The following is a 20,631-nucleotide window of genomic DNA, read 5'->3' on the forward strand; positions in this document are numbered from 1 at the left end:
AGCATGAGGAAATGGATGGGGAAACGACTGACCAACTCTATAATTTTCCTTTGCTCCCTTGTCCAACAACCATTTGTATGTTGTGGTTACGAACATCTCCTCCCTTCCCAGATTTAGATATGCAGTCAATTACAGAGATTGTAGCAGGGTGTAACAAAGGGTCTACCCTCATGTTTTATAGTGTTTTGGGCTACTTAGGATTTCTCTCTCTCATCACCTTGACTGTGGCTTTCCTAGCCAGGAAGCTTCCAGACAGTTTCAATGAAGCCAAGTTCATCACCTTTAGCATGCTGATGTTTTGCAGCGTTTGGGTGTCTTTTGTTCCGACCTACCTGAGCACTAAAGGGAAATCCATGGTAGCCGTGGAGATCTTCTCCATCTTGGCCTCCAGTGCTGGGTTATTGTGCTGTATCTTTTCCCCCAAGTGCTACGTTATTATTCTGAGACCTGAGCTGAACAGAAGGGAACAGTTAATTCGGAGAAAGAATTAGGGAACCTATTTGTGCTAGTTGTTTCCTAGCGGTTAATACAGAGAAAGAATTAGTGACTCTATTTCTTCTGTGATGTCTGTTAGTTAGCTAGGGGTCCCTTATCATGTATCTGGAAGTGGAGAATATTTCTCATTATGTTCAATCCTGTTCTCTTTTCTGGGAGCCTAGTTCTAAATTTATTGAAGCAATCTTAGCCGGCCTTGATTGTGTTGCTGCTATGGAGAAAACTCTTTTTCAACCTACATGTTACCTATGTGGTTTTGTTATTTGTATTTGCTGCAATGAAAATTAGTGCAAAAGTCATACTTTGGGCAAATGTGTTGCAGTCTGATTTTTTTCAGGTCCAGTTATTGTTTTTCCCCCCCTTTTTATTATTCCTCCATTCTGATTTTATTGTTTTTCTCTCATGAACCCTTCAATTTTATATATTTTTAATATTATTCAAGAATGTAACAGGCTTTGGCCGCATGCAATATTTTTTTTACCTACTACACTGTATAATGGAAGAGACATGAAACAATGTGAGAAACATGAAGTAATATTAAAAGAATAAAGGACCTCAGAAATATGAAACACACAAGCATTAAACTAATTATATTCAACAACTTTACCCTCAGCAACTCCAGTTTGAGCTAAAGAGTCTGGGGGCAGATGTTGTTTTTGATGTAGCTGATCATTCATGGGCTGATGCTTTAAGTTATGCATAATGTTCCTCACAAGTCTAGTGAAAACCATGGTTAGAAACTAGACAAATCCCCCGCATTTGTTTGAGAATAGCTCATTGAACCTAAGACTCACCACCAACTCAACCATGTAAACAGAAAATTCAGCATCTGTTTACTTCAATTTTCTTTTGAAGAACTTATTTTTCTGTATTATTATTTCTAACCAGTCCGCTGGCTTTAAATTAAAGATTATTAAGTCAAAATAAACCTTGGAGTTCATTTTGTTTTATGTGGGAAAAAATTGGTGGGCCCAGTGTTGTTATTCTGTGGTTGCAATTTACCATGTGGCAGGACAGAACAAGCACGTAATTTGGGGAAGTATGTGAAGTCTGAAGTCAGAAAACAAGTCCACTCAATCCTCTATATGACAGCCCTTCAAATTCATGAAAAAGGCTGTCATATCACCTCTCAGTTGCCTCCTCTCCAGGCTAAAAATACCCAGCTCCTTCAACCTTTCTTTATAGGACTTGGTCTCCAGACCACTGACCATCTTTGCTGCTCTTCTCTGGGCACGTTTCTGCTTATCAAAAACCTTTCTAACTGCTAACTGTGATGCCCAAAACTGTAGTCCTAGTGAGGTCTAACCAAAACAGAGTAAAGAGATACCATTACGTTGCATGATCTGGACACTATCCATCTATTGATACAGCCTAAATTTGCATTGGCCTTTTTGACTACCGCATCACAGTGCTGACTCACATTCAGTGCATCATCTACTAAGAGAAATATCAAAGGTTCTTCACTTTTCCACATGGTCCTAAATGAAACCAATCAGAATATGGGGACTATCTGTTTGCTCCTCCATTCTCAATCGATGTGCGTTCAGCTAGGTGCTGCTGCTGAAGACGGTGGAAAGCATTGTCTTTATTTCATTGCTCCTCCCAGTGCAAGGTGAGGCAAACTTCCTCATGTAACTGGGAGATAGCGCTTTTCCACTATCCAAACCAGTTCTTCCTATGTAATCACCTAGTTCAATTCTTTATCTTATTTACTCAATACCCAGAGGGATAATCATTTAGGCCTTGGGTCCTTTTCTTCTTGCTATGTCTGCTCACAAAAGAGGAGGGAAGGGTACAGTTTTCCAAGTCACTTTTGGCATACATATCTATTATATTTATGTCTCATGTATCCTTAGAAGGCACAGTACTTTGTTCCGGATCTACTCAGGAAGTTGTGTGTTACGATAAAATATATATTTCACACAGAATTATGCACATTTTATATATTTATTTTAGGTGAGGTAGTGCATTACAATCATATGATGAGAAAGTGTGTCATCTGGTGAATGCTGACATTTCTCTATAAATTTAGACACTTTGGGACATATGCATCAAATAAAAAAGTATTCAGCTACTCTATTAATAAAGAAACACATTCACGAAGAATAACTATGCACTGATATGTTTCAGTATTTGTTCATAGGAAATATTCTTATGTAAATGATGTTTGCTTGGAATTTGTATATTGAACACATTGGTACCCAAGCTTAACCTGACTTAGGTATTACTGCTACCTCCACTTCATAGAAAACATAAACAAAATACATGAAAGATGACATACAGTGTTAATTATTAGCTGATTCCTCTTGTTCAATTCAGCCCTCAGTGCAATGATGTAGCATGAAGGGAGAGAAAATACAAGCAAGCAACACTGCACTGGAGGGCAAGATTGAGAAGATTTCGATGGCTACCATGTATTTCCCATTGGCGCTCAGATAGTTTGGAACAAAAGATAACCAAACACTGCAAAATATCAACATGCTGAAGGTGATGAACTTGGCTTCATTGAAACTGGTAGCTTCCTGGTTGGGGAAGCCACGGTCAAGTTGTTGAGGGACAGAAGTCCCATATAGCCCAGGACAATATAAAATATAAGAACAGACCCTTCATTGCATTCAGCTATGATCTCTTCAGTCAATGACTGTGCGTCCAATCTGGCAAGGGGGGAGAGGTTCCTAGCCACACTGTACAAAAGCACATCTGCATAATGGAGAAGGAAAGGACTATGAAGCTGGTCAGACTCTTCCCCAGCCACTTTCTCATGCAGGATCCTGGTTTGGTCACCATGAAAGAAACCACCACAGTGACGGCTTTGGCCAATACACAAGAAACAGTCACGGTGAAGATGATGCCAAAAGCAGCTTGTCGAAATAAGCAGGTCATCTTGCTTGGTCTTCCAAGGAAGAGGAAAGAACAGAGGAAGCAGAGCAGGAGGGAGATGAGGAGGGTGTAGGTGACATTTTTGTTGTTGGCTTTGACTATGGGGGTATCTCTGTGCTTAATAAAAGTTCCTGGCCCCATACTGTGGACATGGAGAAGGAAAAAGCTTCTGAAGATAAGGTTCTTCATAAAACAAAAATCTTATAACTTTGGAAATACATTGGTTATGTCCATTACTTGGATAGAGCTCTCCTGGGCGTTTGATAGAGGCATTCATGTTTGACAAGAAAAAAGGGATAAATTCAGTGGTCAATTCAAATGCGACTGAAAGCTGATTCTCAGGGCATCATTTGATGAGGAAAGAGATGGAAAGGAGACAGAATCCTGCCATGCAAGTACAGAAGAAAAAGTACCATGTTCAAGTGGCCAAAATATAAAAGTGGTGTACTTAGGTTGTTTTTATATTAGCTTGGCATCAGATTAGATCCAACTAGTTTTGATGCTAGTGAAAAAAGGAAGAATAATTTTCCTACCCAGAAGGCTAAGATGGAGATCATAGGACATGTAAATATGAAAGCTCTCTTCTCTTGTACAAGTGTTGTAGTAAGGAGAATTGGCTGAAAAGGAGTGAAAGAAAATGGCAGGAGCCAACTCATTGAACCCGTAGTCAGAAGGAAGAGACAGACACAGGTGCTGGATCTAAGGGCCACTTTATTAAATTAACCTCAACGAGAACATTAAACATAACTGCGGCAAGGGTAAAGCGGTACAGGTCAAGCCATGGGGTCACTCCTAGACCTCTGCCTTGACCTGCCTGGGCAAGTCCCAAAGCCCCGGGTGCTTTGGGACTTTAAAAAAAAAAATGAATTTTTTGAAAAGAAAACATGATTGGAGGTAAATTCTATGAATATTCTGTTTCAGTCTCCATTTCACGAGGCAGAGAGGGGGTAGTACAGATATCTGACTGACGGAGATGTTTTCCAAGTAAAAAGAGCTTGCTTATGTTCCTGCCAAACAGATTGTCCAACTTACAATCTATTTGTAATCACTTCTACTTTACAGCAAATACTGTGCTGTCTCAAGCTTGCAGTAGGGGCTCTCTGCTTTCATATAGATCCTGTTTCTGAATGGTGCCCTGTAGCCATAGGATTTGCTTCTGTCTACAGAAAAGAAAAGATGCTTTCTTTCTTTCTTTCTTTCTTTCTTTCTTTCTTTCTTTCTTTCTTTCTTTCTTTCTTTCTTTCTTTCTTTCTTTCTTTCTTTCTTTCTTTCTTTCTATCTATCTATCTATCTATCTATCTATCTATCTATCTATCTATCTATCTATCTATCTATCTATCTATCTATCTATCTATGTGGTATTGCATGTGGTCCCCTAGCCACCTGACCCTGTCATATACTCCCCAGGTGACACAATAAATCTTCACATACCAAAATCAAAATCAAATCAGTGGAACATATGAGTAAAAGATGTATTAATGGTATACAAAGCAAAGACCTAGACTAGACTCACACTTATTTATTTCTTTATTTTCTTTACTGTCACCTTTCTTCCCATGGGGATCCAAAGCAGCTTACATCATTCTCCTGTCCTCCATTTTGTCCTCACAACAACCTTATGAGGTAGGTTAGGCTAAGAGAATGTGACTAGTCTAAGGTCACTGAGAGAGTTGCCATAGGAGAGTTGAGATTTTAACCTGGATCTATCAGAATGTCTTTGTTTCCTTTGTTGCTTTTGTTCTCTTTTGTTCAGCTCAGGCCTCAGAAGAATAATGTAGCATTTACGGGAAAAGATACAATATGGTAACCTGGTTACCATTGGAGCCATGGCACAGCATAGGGCAAGAGATCCACTACATCGAATGTGCCCTTGCCGCTTGAAGTCATGCATTACCCCGCATGACTTCTAGGCACCACAGGATGTCAGGGGTTGTAGCACCCATCCAAGAATGATCCTGGTGGTCCTTAACACCCAGGGTGAAGCCTGCAATAGCCAGCCCAATCTGCTGTTCGTGAACAAGCTGTTTGTGAACAAGCTGTTTGTGAGGCCCCATTCTAAATGAACAGGTGGTCGTTGCAAGCCTTGTTCGTTGCTGTTTATCAAGGCAGACAGTCTGGCACCTGCAATCAATTCCCATAGCAACTCAGACAGGGATTGTCTGAACTCTGTCTGAACTCCTGCTGTTGCCCTGGAAACCCCAATCTAAGTTCAATTTTGCTTGATAGGCAAGTCTGCCTTCCAAGTGTGAACTGGAACTCCAAATTGTTACAAGAAGAAAAGACCAGAGGGGAGGGGGGCTCCCAGCTCTGGCTTTCAGGGAGAGACAGCTGCTGTTAGAGACAGGGTGAGTGCATTGGAGCTTGAATTTTCTTTGTGTGTGGTGGGATAGGGATCTACCCCTTCAGGTTCCAGGGCTGCTGCCAGGCTCTGGAACCAAGCTATTATTTATTATTGGTACCTTTCCTGCTGCCTGTTCAGGTAGGGTTTCTGGGAGTGTTGCAGTAGGGATCTTGTTGGTTAGAGGAGAGCCTGCTGGTGCCCATGAACAACGAACAACGAATGTGTTCGTGACAGGATCATGTTTGTCAGTATTCGTTGTTCATTGTTCGTGGATGGCAATGAACAATGAACATCATGTTTGGGTTTTTTTTTTCTGTTCGTGTCCATGTCTATCCAGGACACTCCTAAGATCCTCTCCCATGTTAGGAATTTAGTTGTATTTAATCAGAAGCATTTACCACAACATGCTTTAATTAATCCTCAGACAAATTGTAGAAAGATAGAACATACATTTTTAATGAGGTAGATTCCAGCCATAGCATGTCAGACTGTGGCTAAATAATGCTCTTCCTACAGGTTCCCCTTCACAAGCAAACAAGAGTCCATTGTTTGAATAGAGAAACTTTACTGCAGAAAAGGTTCATTATAGTCCACTGTCCTGAATAGAAGACTCAGGATGGTACAAGATCATTGTTACCAATGATGGGCAAAGCATGAGGTACAAAGTAACAGTTCTCAGCTGAACCAGCCTCCCCCCACAGTTCTCAAAACAACACCCTTCAGTCTTGGGAAGTTGCTCTCTCTGAAGGCCAATCCTTGGTGGAACGGTGTTAGACAAAACAATCTCGTCCGGTGAGCAATCTGCCTGGGAACGGGTGCACCTGTGGGAAAAGCACTTAAACACTAGAAGCATTAGAAAATGGAGTCAGTACAGCTTGTATACACACTGGACCTGACATAGCAAAATCTTGGAGTAGCAAGAAAGAGTCCTAGTTTAAAGAGCCACTTGTCCTATTAATAAGCCATGGCCAGAATCTCGCAGCGAGGCTGCAGGAGGGTCTGTGGATGAGGCCTTCATGGCAGGAGCTCTGAGAAATGCATCCTTCTCATTTGGAAGACCATGAGACAAGGGATTGGAAAATCTCCCAAGAGATACAGAGGAGTAGTCAGGAGGCATTCCCGTCTTAGACAGAGAAGCAGCTTACTATCAAGAGAGTTACACAGACAAACAGAGAGACGTGCAGTACCCCCCAATATCCAAGAAATGCTAAGTCGCTTATTTCATCACCCCACTTCTCTCAGCATGCGTGCCCACCACAGATGGGAGCCTTTTGCCCTCCATGCTTGCCTCATCTCCTGGCTGCCACATTGCCTGTCAGTGATTCTGCAAGCCAGTTTATGACAGGATTATGCCATTTGAGAGTGATGTAATAATCTACTTAAAGAATTGCCTGTTGAATGGATGAGCTATGCAGCAAGGATGGGTGGTAGGAGAACTCAACAGGATTTGGTGAGAACATGCATACACAAATCATAATTTGCATTGAACTGCATGGCTAGAAAGGAACAGAGTGAAGCAACCCCATGAAAACATACAAAGACTGATGAAGTCCCAAATAAATCACTGAAAATCCATGTCTCTGTAGTTATGAACAGAAGCAAATGGATCTGGCAGGTCTTCAAGTATCCATATGTCTATGGAGTAAATAACTGTTTGTGAAAGCATCACTTGATATTTCACAATTATTTATTCCAAAATGAAATGAGTGTTTACATACTGGAACATATAAGTAGTCAGTTGGAATGTTACAAATGGTAGAACCAGCAACGTTCAGACTAGGTAAATCATCTTTGTTCCACAGGAGAAATGCGGAGGATAACAATCCTTTAATGCTTTCTTGTTATTACTTGTTCTCTTTTGTTCAGCTCAGGCCGCAGAACAATAATGTAGCATTTGGGGAAAAAAATACAGCACAGTAACCCAGCACTGGAGGCCAAGATAGAGAAAACCTCTACCACGACCATAGATTTCCCTTTGGTGCTCAGGTAAGTTGGAACAAAAGACAACCAAACACTGCAAAATATCAGCATGCTGAAGGTGATAAACTTGGCTTCATTAAAAGTGTCCGGCAACTTCCGGGCAAAGAAAGCCACAGTGAAGCTTATAAAGGACAGAAGTCCCATGAAGCCTAGAACAATATAAAACATAACCACAGAGCCTTCATTACATTCTGCTATGATCTCTTCAGTCAGTGACTTTGTGTCCAAATCTGGGAACGGGGGAGTGGTTCCTAGCCACACTGTACAGATACACACTTGGGTAACGGAACAAGAAAGGACAATACAGTTTGTCAATCGTTTCCCCACCCACTTCCTTATATTGGCCCCTGGTTTGGTGGCCATGAAAGCTAAAACGACAGTGATGGTTTTGGCCAAGACACAAGAAACAGACACAGAGAAGATGATGCCGAAAGCTGGTTGTCGGAAGAAGCAAGTCCACTTGTTTGGTCTTCCAAGGAAGAGGAAAGAACAGAGAAAGCAAAACTGGAGAGAGATTAGGAGAGCGTATGTGATATCTTTATTGTTGGCTTTGACAATGGGAGTATCTTTGAGCTTAATAAAAGTTCTTAGCATGAAAACTGTGATAAGTGAGAAAGAAGCAGCAACCGAGGCCAAACACATTCCCATTGGTTCTTGATAGGAGAGAAAGTTTATCTTCTTGGGAATACATCGATCTTGGTTCCTGCTTGGATACTGATCTTCTGGACATTTAGAACAGTCATCCGTATCTAGTGACGGAACAGGAAGCATGGCCATTTCAATGTCAATTCATAAGAAAATCTGATTCTCCTAGCACTCTTCAAGATGTGAAATATCATTCATGCTCAGTTCCAGCAAGCGGATATTTGTATGGAAGCATCACCTAAAATGTGTTTAATATTATTAAATTACCTTGTAAAAGCCCAGTTACTTCTCTCAGCCATCTTTCTTAACATCATTTTAATGGGAGAAGTCAAGGACTAACCTCAGATGTTCTTCTTGCAAAAGCAAGTGGGCTACCTACTTTCTCAAAATTGTGACATTTGCCTCAGTGCCACGGTACATTTTTCACACCTCAGAGCATGTGTATGCGTTTGCAGAGCTCTCAGGTAAAGTCATAGTTGCCTACCTTCCTGGACTGAAATCTTCCCTTCTGGGCAAGGAGCACAGTCATAGCAACAAAATGGTTCCCCTTCTCTCTTTTTCTTCTGATAACCGGGCTGACATGTGTCACTGCATCTAGAAACAGGCACTTCCTATCCAAGAAGCAGACAGAGTCTTAGAGCAACTTATAATCTAATGAATGTTCATAGCAACAAACAACCATCAAAGAAAAAAAAAGCAGATTATCATTAAGAGAATAAAAGGAATCCAGATAACATTGGTAAACTTAGAATTCCAATAATTATTAACGTTGACTAGCTTTTAAAAATTGTTTAGAATTTCTTGATGTTCTTTTACTCAGATATAGTAGGAAGTTGCGTCTAAATTTTCAGTGTAGCACAGATTTAGAGTATCGTCCTAAACTCTGCAATACCCTTCTAAATCCAATGAAGTCAATGTACCAGAAAGTTGTAGCTTGACTTTATCACAATAGAAGAATCCAGCCCTGTCATTTAGATACTATTTGAGATTTCTGTAACTTGGAAAGTAATAGTAAAGTAGCTGTCATCACATGGAGCAAACATTCCACTTTTTCCTTGACTGTTGATCGCCTTGGAATTATCAACAAGCATACTTTAAATCCTACTACATAATTCTCTTAACGTCTTACCGCTCTGCAAAGACTCACATGGATGCTGGTGCGCATGCCAGGGCGCACCAGCATAAAAGCGCGCCGAGGGGGAGGCTTAAGGAGGCGCTGCTTGACGCCGCGGGCTTCGCAGCCCGGTTGGAGGGCGGAGGCACGCGGCGCCGGCAAGCCCCGGGGCAGCCGCGGCGGGAGAGAAGCCCGCCGCGCTCTGACCCTCGCCACAGGCGGGCGCACCGCTCTGCAAAGACCCGGGGCTTTGCACGGCGGCGGCGCTGCTCCTCTCGCAGCATCTCGCCCCGGGTTTGAGGAGAGCGGAGCGCAGGGCAGCCGTGCTAAACTCGCCTCAGGCCCGGGGAAAAGCGGCGCGGGCGGAGCGCCGCCGCCCTCCATGGCCCCTGGAGCCGCGGCGCCGCATTCCGATTTAAACCCCCATTGCCTCCCTCCTTGCCTTCCCCCTCCGCACTCCACCTGTCTCTAACCCCTTCCCCAAACCCCATTTCCTCCCCTCTTGCCTTTCCCCTCTGCACCCCACCTGTCTCTCAGCCCTCTCCAAAACCCCATTTCCTCCCTCCTTGCCTTTCCCTTCTGCACCCCACCTGTCTCTCAGCCCCCTCCAATACCCCATTTCCTCCCTCCTTGCCTTTCCCTTCTGCACCCCACCTGTCTCTCAGCCCCCTCCAATACCCCATTTCCTCCCTCCCTGCCTTTCCCTTCTGCACCCCACCTGTCTCTCAGCCCTCTCCAAAACCCCATTTCCTCCCTCCTTGCCTTTCCCTTCTGCACCCCACCTGTCTCTCAGCCCTCTCCAAAACCCCATTTCCTCCCTCCTTGCCTTTCCCTTCTGCACCCCACCTGTCTCTCAGCCCTCTCCAAAACCCCATTTCCTCCCTCCTTGCCTTTCCCTTCTGCACCCCACCTGTCTCTCAGCCCTCTCCAAAACCCCATTTCCTCCCTCCTTGCCTTTCCCTTCTGCACCCCACCTGTCTCTCAGCCCTCTCCACGACTCCATTTCCTCCCTCCTTGCCTTTCCCTTCTGCACCCCACCTGTCTCTCAGCCCTCTCCAAAACCCCATTTCCTCCCTCCTTGCCTTTCCCTTCTGCACCCCACCTGTCTCTCAGCCCCCTCCAATACCCCATTTCCTCCCTCCTTGCCTTTCCCTTCTGCACCCCACCTGTCTCTCAGCCCCCTCCAATACCCCATTTCCTCCCTCCTTGCCTTTCCCTTCTGCACCCCACCTGTCTCTCAGCCCTCTCCAAAACCCCATTTGCTCCCTCCTTGCCTTTCCCTTCTGCACCCCACCTGTCTCTCAGCCCTCTCCAAAACCCCATTTCCTCCCTCCTTGCCTTTCCCTTCTGCACCCCACCTGTCTCTCAGCCCTCTCCAAAACCCCATTTCCTCCCTCCTTGCCTTTCCCTTCTGCACCCCACCTATCTCTCAGCCCTCTCCAAAACCCCATTTCCTCCCTCCTTGCCTTTCCCTTCTGCACCCCACCTGTCTCTCAGCCCTCTCCACAACCCCATTTCATCCCTCCTTGCCTTTCCCTTCTGCACCCCACCTGTCTCTCAGCCCTCTCCAAAACCCCATTTCCTCCCTTCTTGCCTTTCCCTTCTGCACCCCACCTGTCTCTCAGCCCTCTCCAAAACCCCATTTCCTCCCTCCTTGCCTTTCCCTTCTGCACCCCACCTGTCTCTCAGCCCCCTCCAATACCCCATTTCCTCCCTCCTTGCCTTTCCCTTCTGCACCCCACCTGTCTCTCAGCCCTCTCCACAACCCCATTTCATCCCTCCTTGCCTTTCCCTTCTGCACCCCACCTGTCTCTCAGCCCTCTCCAAAACCCCATTTCCTCCCTCCTTGCCTTTCCCTTCTTCACCCCACCTGTCTCTCAGCCCTCTCCAAAACCCCATTTCCTCCCTCCTCGCCTTTCCCTTCTGCACCCCACCAGTTTCTCAGCCCTCTCCAAAACCCCATTTCCTCCCTCCCTGCCTTTCCCCTCCGCACCCCACCTGTCTCTCAGCCCTCTCCAAAACCCCATTTCCTCCCTCCTTGCCTTTCCCTTCTGCACCCCACCTGTCTCTCAGCCCTCTCCAAAACCCCATTTCCTCCCCCCTTGCCTTTCCCTTCTGCACCCCACCTGTCTCTCAGCCCTCTCCAAAACCCCATTTCCTCCCTCCTTGCCTTTCCCTTCTGCACCCCACCTGTCTCTCAGCCCTCTCCAAAACCCCATTTCCTCCCTCCTTGCCTTTCCCTTCTGCACCCCACCTGTCTCTCAGCCCTCTCCAAAACCCCATTTCCTCCCTCCTTGCCTTTCCCTTCTGCACCCCACCTGTCTCTCAGCCCTCTCCACAACCCCATTTCATCCCTCCTTGCCTTTCCCTTCTGCACCCCACCTGTCTCTCAGCCCTCTCCAAAACCCCATTTCCTCCCTTCTTGCCTTTCCCTTCTGCACCCCACCTGTCTCTCAGCCCTCTCCAAAACCCCATTTCATCCCTCCTTGCCTTTCCCTTCTGCACCTCACCTGTCTCTCAGCCCTCTCCAAAACCCCATTTCCTCCCTCCTTGCCTTTCCCTTCTGCACCCCACCTGTCTCTCAGCCCTCTCCACAACCCCATTTCATCCCTCCTTGCCTTTCCCTTCTGCACCCCACCTGTCTCTCAGCCCTCTCCAAAACCCCATTTCCTCCCTCCTTGCCTTTCCCTTCTTCACCCCACCTGTCTCTCAGCCCTCTCCAAAACCCCATTTCCTCCCTCCTCGCCTTTCCCTTCTGCACCCCACCAGTTTCTCAGCCCTCTCCAAAACCCCATTTCATCCCTCCCTGCCTTTCCCCTCCGCACCCCACCTGTCTCTCAGCCCTCTCCAAAACCCCATTTCCTCCCTCCTTGCCTTTCCCTTCTGCACCCCACCTGTCTCTCAGCCCTCTCCAAAACCCCATTTCCTCCCTCCTTGCCTTTCCCCTCCGCACCCCACCTGTCTCTCAGCCCTCTCCAAAACCCCATTTCATCCCTCCTTGCCTTTCCCTTCTGGATCCCACCTGTCTCTCAGCCCTCTCCAAAACCCCATTTCCTCCCTCCCTGCCTTTCCCCTCCGCACCCCTCCTGTCTCTCAGCCCTCTCCAAAACCCCATTTCATCCCTCCTTGCCTTTCCCTTCTGCATCCCACCTGTCTCTCAGCCCTCTTCAAAACCCCATTTCCTCCCTCCTCGCCTTTCCCTTCTGCACCCCACCAGTCTCTCAGCCCTCTCCAAAACCCCATTTCCTCCCTCCTTGCCTTTCCCTTCTGCACCCCACCAGTCTCTCAGCCCTCTCCAAAACCCCATTTCCTCCCTCCTTGCCTTTCCCTTCTGCACCCCACCAGTCTCTCAGCCCTCTCCAAAACCCCATTTCCTCCCTCCTTGCCTTTCCCTTCTGCACCCCACCAGTCTCTCAGCCCTCTCCAAAACCCCATTTCCTCCCTCCTTGCCTTTCCCTTCTGCACTCCACCTGTCTCTCAGCCCTCTCCAAAACCCCATTTCCTCCCTCGCCTTTCCCCTCCGGACCCCACCTGTCTCTCAGCCCTCCCTTGGAGGGGAAAGGCAGGGAGGGAGGCAATGGGGTTTTGGAGAGGGGTCAGAGGCAGGTGGGGTGTGGAAGAGAATGGCAGATAGGGAGGCAATGGGGTTTGGGGGAGGGCTGAGAGACTGGTGGGGTATGGAGGGTAAAGGCCTTCCCCAAACTTTCATTGCCTCCCTACCTACCATCCCTCCCCAGACCCCTCCTGCTTTTCACCTCTCCCCAGACCCCCTTTGCCCCCCCATTTGCCAGCCCTTTCTAACCACACCCTCCCACCAGCCCTCCCCAGCCCCAGCTTTCTAGAGCCCGTTGTATTTATTTGCACAATGGGCTCTGTTTCTAGTCTAATAATAAAAACAATCTCATTAAATCCTTAATTAACACCTTAGTTTTTTGTTTCTGATAAATATTGGCTTGCTACAGGGATTAATCAACCATGACGATATCTGATTATGCAACAAAGGATGTTTCTGCCCTTCCCTACAGATGACCAACTCACAGAATGTAGCTGCCCTGCAGAATGCTGTGGAATCCATACCTGGTTAAAGCCCCTGTGCCACACAAGTAAATCCTCGTGTAGGATGACTTCTTTCCTTTCAAGAGCTTTGGGGTCTACTCGCCCAACTTTGATTTTAGTGATGGAGTTGTTTGGGAATGTGACCATGTTCATGATGTCAAATCCAGCTCCCGTTTCCCTTTTCTCATCAAAAGAGACTGTTTCTCCAGCTGAGTTGTTAAATGCAATTCCTTGAAGAAACTGGCGGAGCTAATTCAAAGAAACAAAAAGAAGAGAGAGAGAGCAGTATCTTGAATTCCTCATACTGAGAATAACACTCCCTTCCTTCCTTCCTTCCTTCCTTCCTTCCTTCCTTCCTTCCTTCCTTCCTTCCTTCCTTCCTTCCTTCCTTCCTTCCTTCCTTCCTTCCTTCCTTCCATATCAAGATTACTAAGGACTGCAGATCAGTAGCAACAATATAAAATACAATAATACTATTTACCATTATATGAAAAAACAATGAAACATGAAAATGATAAAAATAAATTTAACTAAAACTACACTCACAAATTAGTTGGAAAAAACCTCTATTCCTAGCTACAGCTGCCAAGAAATCACTTTGTTGCTAAGACACACATTCTGTAGATGTTACCTGCCAAGGCTGGAGATGACAGAGTTCAGTACTTTTGCATCTCAAAACTGACTGGTAATTGGATCGGGATGAGTAGATGGCATGCAAAGCATGTGCAACTGCATAGACTGCATTGTAGATGCCATAGCTGTGGCCAGTCATGCGCATTTCAAAGACAGGCCCAGGAAGGCTCTCCAGCCTCTCCCACCCAGTACACATACTTCCTTTTACCCAAGGATTTCGAAATACACAATTAAATGCTTGTTCCCAAAAGACTTTGATAAAACCATCTGCTAATGTCCTGTAAGGGTTTATGACCTGAAGAAATTTCTCAAAACCTGGAAGTGCCTGTGAGTGAATGGTCAAGGAAATGGTGCCATGGAAATAGGCCACATTGAAATCCCTCTGAAGTCTCGAGACAGCAAAATCAATTTGGCTTGTTGTAATCCACACCTTTCCAATAGATGTGAATTCCTTAAATTCCTCATTCAATGACCCCACTACAGTGTTCAGTAATACCATGGTGTGACTATCTCCATAGACAACATATACACTGGCTTTGTTGAACCTGAAAAGTAGACAAAACTCTGAGAACATGTTGTTAATTGCGTTCAGATCATTTAATCGATTTTTTTGTGGTATTTCTTGTATGAAGGCGGGACAGAGTCCATGCTGTGAAAGCAACAGTTCAAAATCCTTTAGGAAATGTTCCCCACTTTCATCATCTACCACAAAGAGACCAACCCAGGTCCATCCAAAATGCTGGAGTAACCAGATGATACCCATGTACTGATGGGTTTCTTTAGTGACCACATGGTAAGAAAACGGGAGCTGCACTGATCCCCATTGCTTTGAAGCAAATGATCCATATGGGAACTGAAAGAAACATACCGAATATTTTTTAGTTGTATTAGAAGGATTGTTTGACTACATGTTCACTCTCCTCATCTACAGCAGTTTGTCACTCTCACATTGAGATTTTAATCTGCAGAACTGGTGACTCGAGTTCTACAAGGAGAAATAGCATGACATTTCTGGGAAACAGTTATTTGGAAGTATTTGACTCTTCCATTCATTTCTTCTTCTCCATGCATAATTCTATACATGTATAATTTCCAATCACATATCATCATGTTTCTGAATCAGAAACATGATATGAGAAAAACAGTGAAGAGAGAATATCAAATACAGTATATGAAAATTAAACCACCAATGCAAAGGTTATACCTGTGGAATTTTGTAGAGACTTAAGATGTCTGAAATGCAAATGGAGATATCAGAACCAAGTCCTCCAACCACAGCAATCAGGTTTTTCAAGGATGAACACTTGTAGTTAGGAACTAATCTGTGTGATTTGAAGAGCAGGTCCAAAGTGGTATGATAGGTCATCTTCTCATAAGAGTAGCTGTCATAGATGTGGAATCCAAGGGTGACATTGGGCAGTATCTTGGGATTTTCATTGATCTCTTTTATGGCAAACACCAAGGCCAGAACATGCTGGTAGAACTTGGTCACCATACTGCAAAGAGAGTTTCATAGGCTTTCACAAACACATTTAACATAATATAAATAAATGAAAATTATGATGCATTAATTCTTCGAAATTGAGCAGAGAGCTAAAAAAAGTGAGGGGAGGAATTTCCTTGAATCCCTTTTCCCCAATCTTCATTTATTTCCCCCTCCAAAGCTGCTGAACATCATATTAGATTAAGCAAAGGCCAGTCTCTCAAGATGTTGCTCGATGTTTGTCAGGATATCTTGCATTATACTCATTCAATGGATTGATACTCTTTTTTCTACTTCATAGTTCTGAAAACATTTCACAGGTAGGGAGAGACATTGTTTTCATGTCATAAAGTCAAGGGTCCATTAAGGTGACAAAATGCAGCGCTCCACCTATTTATTTTCAAATATTTATATTCTGTCTTCCTTGTTCAACTCAAGGCAGTTTACAGACCATGATCAGGAGGTTAAACTTAAAAATAATGCAAAGAATTATTTTATAGAACTACAAATGCTAACAAGCATAGTCCAAAATAGAAAATACATTTTTGGCCAGTGGGGCAAAAACAAACAAATAAAGAAATCAATTCCCAATGTCAGCCTAAAGAAGTCTATTCAGAATCCTACTCAAATATTACAGTTACAATTAAAGTCTTTTGAGGATTGCATTATCAATTCCCAAACTTGGTCTGAGGATAGTTCCTTTTCTGTTAAAGAAAAAGAAAAAAGGAGAAAAAAGCTGGCAAGGAGAGATTAGCAGTGGTTAGGATTTTTTTGAATATTTGGGGACACATTTTCTAACAAGCCTCATGCTACTTTTCCCACATAAAATGGGAGGATTTTATGTCAGTTAAATACATTTTAATTTGATTTTAGAATTTGAAATACATGGCACCATTCAGCAAATGTCCACTTCATATATTATGAAGATCCAGAACCAAATTTGCCCTCAAGCCACCCAGGAGCTCCTGACTCATGGCCCGCCTGGGAGAAAGCTGCTCCCTACATTTCAGAATATTATGTGAGTAGTAGTAGGTTTAATTGTATATGGCCAAAGGCCTTCACAATACACAGTTAAGAACAGTAAAAATAGAAATTTATCATACAAGCATAAATACAGTTATTAAAATAACAAAAATAAAATACGATTAAAATAGAACCTTAATAAATACCAGATAGTTAGGGGGGTGTTTTCTGAGGAAACAATCTTGGCCCTAATCTTTTTTGCAGCTAAGGCAAACAGGGATACTCTGCTAGTGACAAATGAATCAGTATCAGATAACAAAAAAACTAATTTGTCAATATCAGAGGTAAAGTTACGCCCCACTAACAAATTAGCAAGAAATTTCGCTCTAACCTCTGCATACATAAGACAAAATAAAATATAATGTAGGAGATCCTCAGGAACAGAGGCACCACATATACAGAGACGGAGAGCCATTGGGGTTTGATGATATCTTCCTGTAAGTAAAGCTGTCGGCATTGTTTGAAAGCTCAGGGAGATAAATGATTGTCTGAGATTTTGGGATGTGATATTCACTAAGTAAGGAGATCTAACATGATCTCTTTTGATCAGTTTAAACCAGGGGGAAGGTCTGGATTGGGAAATTGTAAGACTGTCCAAAAGAGCATCACATCTGTAGACCCAATTTTGTAAGTTGGAGCCATTATTTAAAACCCCCAACAAATCATCTGGAATGGAATAATGAACAAGCATGTTGTTGTAGCAGGCTGCCCAGGGTGAGCCACTGTGTGTCATCAGCTGAAAGCATTGCTTGCTGAAAGTGTTGGTAATAACAGTATTGCCCTTGCTCCAGAATTTAAGTATGGCCAAATGAACCCGATCTCTAACTGAAGGCAGACCAAGTTCCGCCCTCATTAGGGCTGCAGGGGTCCCCCTGGGTAGTGCAAGCAATCATCTAATAAAAATTTTGGAATTGATTCCAGATGAGTTATAATATGTTCTTTCCAACCCCAGACCTCTATACCATAAAGGAGGTGGGGGATTGCCTTACTTAAATACAGTTTTATTGCCGGGTCTACAAGAGAGCCATCCTTGGTATAATAAAATCTCAGAATTGCCCCTATTATTTTTAAAGTGGAGGATCTGACAATATTCAGATGTATATTCCAACTTAGTGTCTCGCTAAAGGTCACTCCCAAATACTTATAGGAGCTGCACTGTCCAATGGGAATTCCATGAATACTCCAAGTGGTCCTTCTGGGCCACCTTCTAAACACCATGACCTTGGTCTTGTCATAATTTATTTTGAGGGCCTCCTCTTTGCAGTATTCACCTAGTTGGTGCAGTAACCTTTTTAGTCCAGTTTGGGTAAGGGAGAGCAGGACCATGTCATCAGCATATAAAAGAATCGAAATTTTCTGATGACCAAATGAGGGGGCAACAAACTTGGAACCTGATAACCTGTGCATTATCCTGTTTATGTACAGGTTAAAAAGCATGGGAGCAAGTACAGGGATGTATGTGCCATGAGATGTGCATCCCTGTCCTTAAGCTCCACCCCCTACCATCAGACGTCCATTCCCAATCCTCAAATTCTCTCCTCCATATCTACCATAAAGAGGGAGAGATGAAACTCTCCCCTGTTCCCATTGCATAGCTGAGCTTCAGGGCCAGAGCGGTGGTTTCGTACCTTCTTATCATTACAGACACCTTGTGCTACACAGTTAGGGCCAGGACAGCAGGAAGGAACTCATATCCATCTGGACCAAGGCTGCTGTGAATGGTGTCTTTTGTATCGTGTTATAAAGTACAATTTTCTAGTTTACCTGTCAGAATTTTAGAGATGGCATTTTTCTGTCATAGTTCTCTTGTTTGTAGTCTTTTTAATACACTCCTCCTCTGTCTTTGTTTCTTTCATGACATGGGATAGTTCAGTCATGGGTGTTCTCCCTCACCTACTCATGTCAAGCTTTGATGTTGTGATGGACTCAGCTTAAAATACTGGGATTGCCATATATTGAGGCAGCAGTCAAGAGGGGAGGATGATTGACATGCCCCCCGCCCCTGGCTAGCCTGAAATGGCAGTTGGTTGGTAGAATGTTGAGATGACAGTTGGTGCTACCAGAGGGAGGAGTTGAGATTTGGAGTAAACTGACAAGAGAGGAGAGTTGGAGTCCGGCTTCTGACCAGAGAGGGTCAGTTAGAGAGTCTTCTGTGAGAGGAAGGAAGGGGGAAGTGTGCCCTTTAAGGAAAAATCATTACGTTCATGAAGCACTTGTAGTCCTTGGACTAAAGTGGGAAAGATAGCACTAACTTCTGTGTAGACCCAAGAGACTTGGGGATTGTAGTGGGCCAAGGAAGTGGGTAGAAAGGAGTCTCCCCTTCAGCCACAGGAACAGGGCTATAGCTGGAGCATAACAATAACGCCTGCCCAGTATCTAAAAAGGGTTTGACTCAATGGAGTACCCCAAGGTCTGCAGAAGAGGGGAAGTCATGCTCTGTGTGTGTTAAAAGAGTAGCACCTAACTTGGGAAGGAGTGCCAACCTCAGAAAGAACGGACTGTAACATATTTAAGTCTAATAAAACCAACGTCTCTCATCCAAGCCAGCAACTTAAGAACCATACCAAGTGTTTTGTGCCTCACATCTGTGAAGTATTCAGTACAAAAAACTGTAAGTTACTTCAGTTTTAAACACTTGCCTACATGCATACTGACTCAACCTTTTTGTAAATAAATCTCCTGTTACCTTTTGGATTTCCATAAACCTCGTGCGCCAATTTCTTTCTAAGGGAAGCACAAACCCCTGATCTTTCCTCTATTTAGATTCCTAATGGGTGGGACAAGCAAAAAAGTTGGTTAAACCTCAACCATGCTACTCAGGGCTTTCCAGCCCAGTATTCAGCTTCATACTCTTAGTGAGAAGAGATTTTACTTCAGGGTAGAGGAAGGTCAGCCCAAGCCTGAGTTAGACAAGGGATTGTGGCAGATGTGTCATTATAGTATTGCTGAATTATTTGTTGATGCTCCATTAGTGGGCACTAAGTGCTCAGAGATACAATCCTAACAGATCTGCTAATCATCCATACATTCTAGAGAAGTGTTACAGATTTCAAATGAGGGTCAAAAATGTTTCCTTACCTGGAAGAATAAAAGAACTCCTTTGAAGGATGCCTCTTGAAGGAATGTTTGAAAGCAATGTAAAACATCTGAGACATTATTCCACTAATTAGGATATCTCCTGACTGGTACCACTCGTGCGGCACATGGAGAGGGTCACTGTCAAGGCACTTGCACACAATAGGCGTAAAGATAAGCTGCAAAACTATTAAAACCAACATCCTGGCTGTAAACATTCTGTCTAGATGCAGACTGTTCTGAGATAATCTACAAGCTGTCCTGTGCGGTGGCTGATTGCCAATAATCTTGCAGAAGGGAAAATGATCGGCCTTGTTTTTAGAATCAAGTTGGCTAGAAATGCATGCCTCTGACATCCATCGGAGAGTACCAATAAGTTTGTCTTCTCAAAAGAGAGGGAAAATGTTACTCAGATCTTCGGACATACCCATCTCTCAGTTTTCAAGGACAAAGACTTCAAAGACTTACATATATCCTTTTATCAAGCTTAGCTTTGCAGTGAAACTTAGGCACAGGAAGTAGATTTCAGTGATTTTGATAATTACATGGAAGAGTGAACAAAATTAGCGGTGGTAATTAGGTGGCATCTTTGGCAGTGAAATTGTTTTTTCAGTTCTTCCTCTGAATCCACTTGGCTGCACAGTGCCACAGCAACTTAACAAGCACTAACAGTAAAAGTTGGTCCTAAAGATGAAGCGTTAGAGGAAACACAGGGTTTCAAGCAGAAATGAAGGTTGCCCTGCATAGATCTTTAAAAAAAAAAAAAACCGTGCAATGACAGAAAAATGAAACAAATGAACTGGCCTAAAGTTCGTGGTCACCGCCGATGCCAGGGTTTCTGGTGCCTGCAGTCACACCCACACGCTCGCCTGGGGACTGTGTGATGACATCATCACATGATGATGT

General features: G+C 44.1%; 1 protein-coding gene across 1 annotated transcript; it reads right to left on the reverse strand.

The window, feature by feature from the left end:
* Positions 1–7,543: 7,543 nt before the first annotated feature.
* Positions 7,544–19,928, reverse strand: LOC129339946 (vomeronasal type-2 receptor 26-like). The gene is made up of 6 exons (XM_054994509.1): positions 19,729–19,928; positions 15,349–15,640; positions 14,143–14,997; positions 13,533–13,760; positions 8,826–8,952; positions 7,544–8,445 (listed from the first exon to the last, which is right to left on the reverse strand). Exons 1-6 carry the CDS (start codon positions 19,926–19,928, stop codon positions 7,544–7,546), a joined length of 2,604 nt encoding a protein of 867 aa, XP_054850484.1.
* Between the last annotated feature and the right edge of the window lie 703 nt (positions 19,929–20,631).

This window comes from Eublepharis macularius, chromosome 12 (genome assembly GCF_028583425.1).
Source record: "Eublepharis macularius isolate TG4126 chromosome 12, MPM_Emac_v1.0, whole genome shotgun sequence".
NCBI lineage: Eukaryota > Metazoa > Chordata > Lepidosauria > Squamata > Eublepharidae > Eublepharis > Eublepharis macularius.